The 4,779-nt window shown below is 31.3% G+C and overlaps 1 protein-coding gene across 1 annotated transcript in view; it reads right to left on the bottom strand.

The window, feature by feature from the left end:
* Nucleotides 1–2,514: 2,514 nt before the first annotated feature.
* The window catches only part of LOC112510884 (truncated transcription factor CAULIFLOWER A-like), a 24,524-nt gene continuing 22,259 nt past the window's right edge, over nt 2,515–4,779 (bottom strand). Inside the window, exon 7 of the mRNA XM_025116235.1 lies at nt 2,515–2,613. Coding sequence (XP_024972003.1) covers nt 2,515–2,613 — 99 coding nt within the window. The remainder of the gene's footprint in view (nt 2,614–4,779) is intronic.

Raw genomic sequence — 4,779 nt, 5'->3', positions numbered from 1 at the left:
TTCAGGAGCAAGCCAATGTTGAGATATGCAGCTAGTGTACATATGAACACAATATGAACAGTTTGTGAACAATAGTTCCTTCATTATGAACACATTCAGGAGCAAGTCAATGTTGAGATATGCAGCTAGTGTACATACGAACCCAATATGAACACTTGTGAACAATTATTTAACAATTACATATGAATTCGAATTCTGATTGTAGTCGTAAACGATTTTAACCTTTTCATTTTCATTGTTGTCGATCTGTTTTCCAATAGGTTTATTCATATTACTCGGACGATATCGAAATCTTTACAACCGGAAATTCTTTAACAATTACAAAATCAAAATCATTATGGATAGAATAAATCGAAATTACAAAACATGAATACGTATAAAAAATATCAATATTACATAATCATCAATTATTGAGATTTTTATATTTGTAACTCCCAATTAATGATTTGGGAGTTACATAAATGACAAATTACCTAATTACCCTTGTCATTAATATATTAGTTATATATGTGAACCTAAATAAAAGATGGAATATGATTGGTTGAGCTTGGTTAACAAAGTTAACACAAAACTCTTGGTTATATTTGAACCAACCCCTATACATATAATAAAAAATATATAGAGCGAGAATATCACATTTTGGATGTTTTAAAAAGCTAGAAATTAAAAACTTACATTGTTGGATTATTTGATGGTGACCGATTAATCTACACCAAAACCTTTTGGGGTTTTTAAGACCTATGGTTGACTAAACTGAAAATGAGAGAGGATGGACGACATAGGGAAATGGAAATGGAAATGGAAATGGAAATGGAAATGGAAATGGAAATTGTAGATAACAGTGTAGTCACTTGAAATAGGTATATCAGTTGGTAAATGGGCAGTACCTACAACACCGTAACTCATATATATCTGTTAATTTGTGCATGCGAGTTCTTTGGCATTGCAGATATGGCTAAGTATTTTGTCTTTTCGTCCTATCATATTCCGTTTTTTCCTTACCCAGCAAAATAGCACGAAAAATATATTGCGGGGTAAGGAAAAAAAGGAATATGATAGGATGGAAGACAAAATACTTAGGGGTCTGTTTACCTAAATGTTTGCCCGGTAAGTGCATCCCGATAGGATTTAACATTATAATTTATTTTGATATGTAAGATTTTAGTATATCAAATGCAACAAGTTACTGGGTAAGTGCTTATATGGGTAAGAGTAGCCATCTTTACTTACCGGGTTAGACTCTCTATTATTTTCATTGCTCTTACCCGGTAAGATTCTTGGCCCTTCTCATGTTCATCCGATAAAAAAATTTATCCGCTAAGCACTTACCAAGTAAGTGTTTAGTAAACACCCTTAGCCATATCTGCTTTATTTTGCAACCACATTTTAGTAGATGTCCCGAACTAAACCAATGAATTGATGTAAAACGTGATCAAATACTCTGACTTCATAGTTGTTTGAATGCTTAGAAAGTTATTTGCCGGTCCGAGAGGAATTCGCCCATCTCGACGGACCCACGTGGTGAATGTAGTGGCACGAGTCATCGCTTCTTTCCTCAGGTTCGTGAAAAGTGTCATCATATCATATCAGTTTGTTTTCTGCCACCATATATATTTTAAATCTACAATAAAGACACAAGTTTTCCTTGGTAGAATTGGTTTGTAAAGTTTTTTTTCTCCCTAGACCCAAATTTGAATCCAATTAGTGTCATTTTTAGTTTTTGACTTTAGATTTATCATGTTTCTAAAAAAAATTGCAATAAAAAACTTGAACACATGACCTCACATATGAAAAACAATGAATTAAATCAAATCAATGAGAGCCCTGTCGTACCCGAACCCTGTCACACCACGAAGCGCTGTCTGCGAGTCGAGTTGTTTGGGAATGCAGCCCAATAGGACAGTAAATTCCGTCCAAGGCTAAATACCGGCGTGAGACCGATATCAAACAAGTACCGCGAGGAAAAGATGAAAAGACTTTAAAAAGATAGTGCTTGAAATTGTTGGGAGGGAAGCGGATGAGGCCGATGATGCGTCCTGGTCGGAGTTGCAAATTCACAATAGATGTAAAAATTCATTTTTAATCTTTACACATCTATCAATCTCAAAACAATTCCAGGATGATACTTTGTATAACCGAATTGAACATGGGATGACGTGAGATCGGCCTGTTTTCGTAAGATCCATGAGACCACTTTGTAAAACCGAATTGAAGAACTGACAAGTAAATAGACTTATATCTATCGACATATAATAACTTCTATATATAAATATATACACCATTATAACATCACAAGGTATTTGAACATGCGAATATGTAAGACATTAATTATTGTACATGGTCCATAATCCCAGCTCCTGTACTGATATAACTTGAAGATGGAAGACAGGAGTCTTATATATATACATACATACATATATATATATATATTATATATATATATATATATATATATATATATACAACATCCATCTCTTAGGTTGTGGGAAAATTTTCATAGAAAGGAACCTTTACTTACTGGTTCATGTGCTGAAGCATCCATGGGGGTAACACTATTGATGGTTGAGCAGTTTCTCTTGGGATTTCTTCTTCTACTGCTCCATTACCTCCTGCCTGCCATTCATTACTGCATTCCATATATATATGCTCACAAATTAAACTCATCTATATTTATTTACAACTCTCAATATATATAGACTTGGTATCCCGGCCTGTTTTCGTGAGACCACATTTTCACTTGAAATTTCACAGCAAAACGCTGTAAAGAGTGTTTTTGTTGTGAAGGTTTGGCTTTTTTTACATTCACAACGTTGTGTTGTGAAGTTTCAAGTATAAAAAAGTGGTCTCGGGTCTCACAAAAACAGACTCGTCTCACGTGAACCCAATATTTATATATATATATATATGTATATATATATAGAGAGAGAGAGAGAGAGAGCGCTTGGTTCAAATGTTAATCAAGATTATTGTGTTAACTTTGTTAACCAAGCTCAACCAATGAAAATCCATCTTTTCTTTAGGTTCACATACATCTCATATGTTAATGACAAGGGTAACTAAGTAATTTTATCATTTTGTGTAACTCCCCTATCATTAATTGGGAGTTACAAAATCTAAAAATCTCATAATTGATGATGATTTAATATTGATCTTGTTTTTCAATTTGTGATTGTTTTTTAAATTTGATTTATCTATCTATAATGTTATTGAATTTATGATTGTTAAAGGATTCCCGATAGTAAAGTTTTCGATATCGTCCAAGCTAATATGGATAAACCCATTGGAAAACATATCGACAACAATGAGAATGAGAAGGTCAAAATGGTTTACGATGACAATCGGACTTCGAGTTTCGGAAGTGAAGACAATTATCAAAGCATTTGTATTGGTAATGGATTAATATGACATTGCATTCGTTTTAATCGACAATTCTCACCTTTGACATATGAACACATCAGAAATCACACAGCCTTAGTTACCGTGATTCATAAGTGTTCATGTATATTTGAGTCACTAAATGTTCATATGAATACATATACACACACAGAACATGTGAAGACATGTGAGCACGTATGAAAACACACAACCCTAGATGCCTTGGTTCATAGGTGTTCATGTACATACAACAGAGTTGGCTCCTGAATATACAGAAGATGTTCATACGGTTCACATGTCTAATCTTTTTTGTTTGATGTGGTTTGAGGATATACACAAGTTGTTCATATGTCTGACAACTCGTATATCAAAAATAAATTACTTTTTACCTAAATACCCTTTGATATTTTGTTCACATATGTTAATTGAAAATATTAATTTAATAATTAATTTTTAAATATCATTAAGTCACAACCGTTTATTATTCAAATTAACGGTCAAGATCGATTAACAAAGTTAACACGATAATTTTGGTTAGCATTTGAACCAGCCCCTATATATATAGTATGACAAAAACTCTTAAAAACCATTTTGATGCATGAAGTACTGTATATTGATGCATATTACTTAAACTTCAAGATTACAAGTAAGATGCGCAAATACAACTTATTAAAGCTCCATATTTGAATTCGTGTAACCAACTGCAGATAAACATAATCAAATAGATGATAAACATCTCGTTTTAAAATATAAAAAATCTAAAATATAATCAGGATAATTATCGAGTTTTATCAAAATAATCAATTATTATCTTTATAAAAAAATTATATTATTAAACCAAATATAAATTACTTCATTATTGTATCTAAATTAAGTTATAATAAAAAATTGGAATTAGAAAATTACACAAAAAATATGAATTTTAAATAGTTAATTTGATACTAATATCGATATATTTTGTCAAAATTTTATGATATCTTCAAATTTATATTTTATTCAAAAATAAAAACATCACCGTTTTTTTCAAAAACACATAAGACCCTATTATAACATCGACTTAGATAAAGAATAAAATGATAAGAAAGAAAGATGAGATTAATTGTGTCAACTCATGAGGTTGAGTTTGAGTTATCCCATATTGGTTAGAGATTGAAAGATTGAAATAAGAAGATGTGTATAAGAAAATAGGATGAGATTAATTGTGTGAACTCATGAGGTTGAGTTTGAGATTTCCCACATTTGTTAGAGATGAAGGTGTATATAAGAAAGAATGATGAGATTAATTGTGTCAACTCATGAAACTTGAATCATAATGTTATCTTACTTGGATGACTATTTTTACAAACAAATCTTATTATATAGAAATAAAAATGAATTATGTTTACAATCATCAATATATATATA

The sequence above is a fragment of the Cynara cardunculus genome, assembly GCF_001531365.2.
Source record: "Cynara cardunculus var. scolymus isolate 2C chromosome LG 4, CcrdV1, whole genome shotgun sequence".
Lineage (NCBI taxonomy): Eukaryota > Viridiplantae > Streptophyta > Magnoliopsida > Asterales > Asteraceae > Cynara > Cynara cardunculus.
Note: the sequence above shows the minus strand (reverse complement) of the source record. Positions and strands in the feature narration are given on the sequence as shown.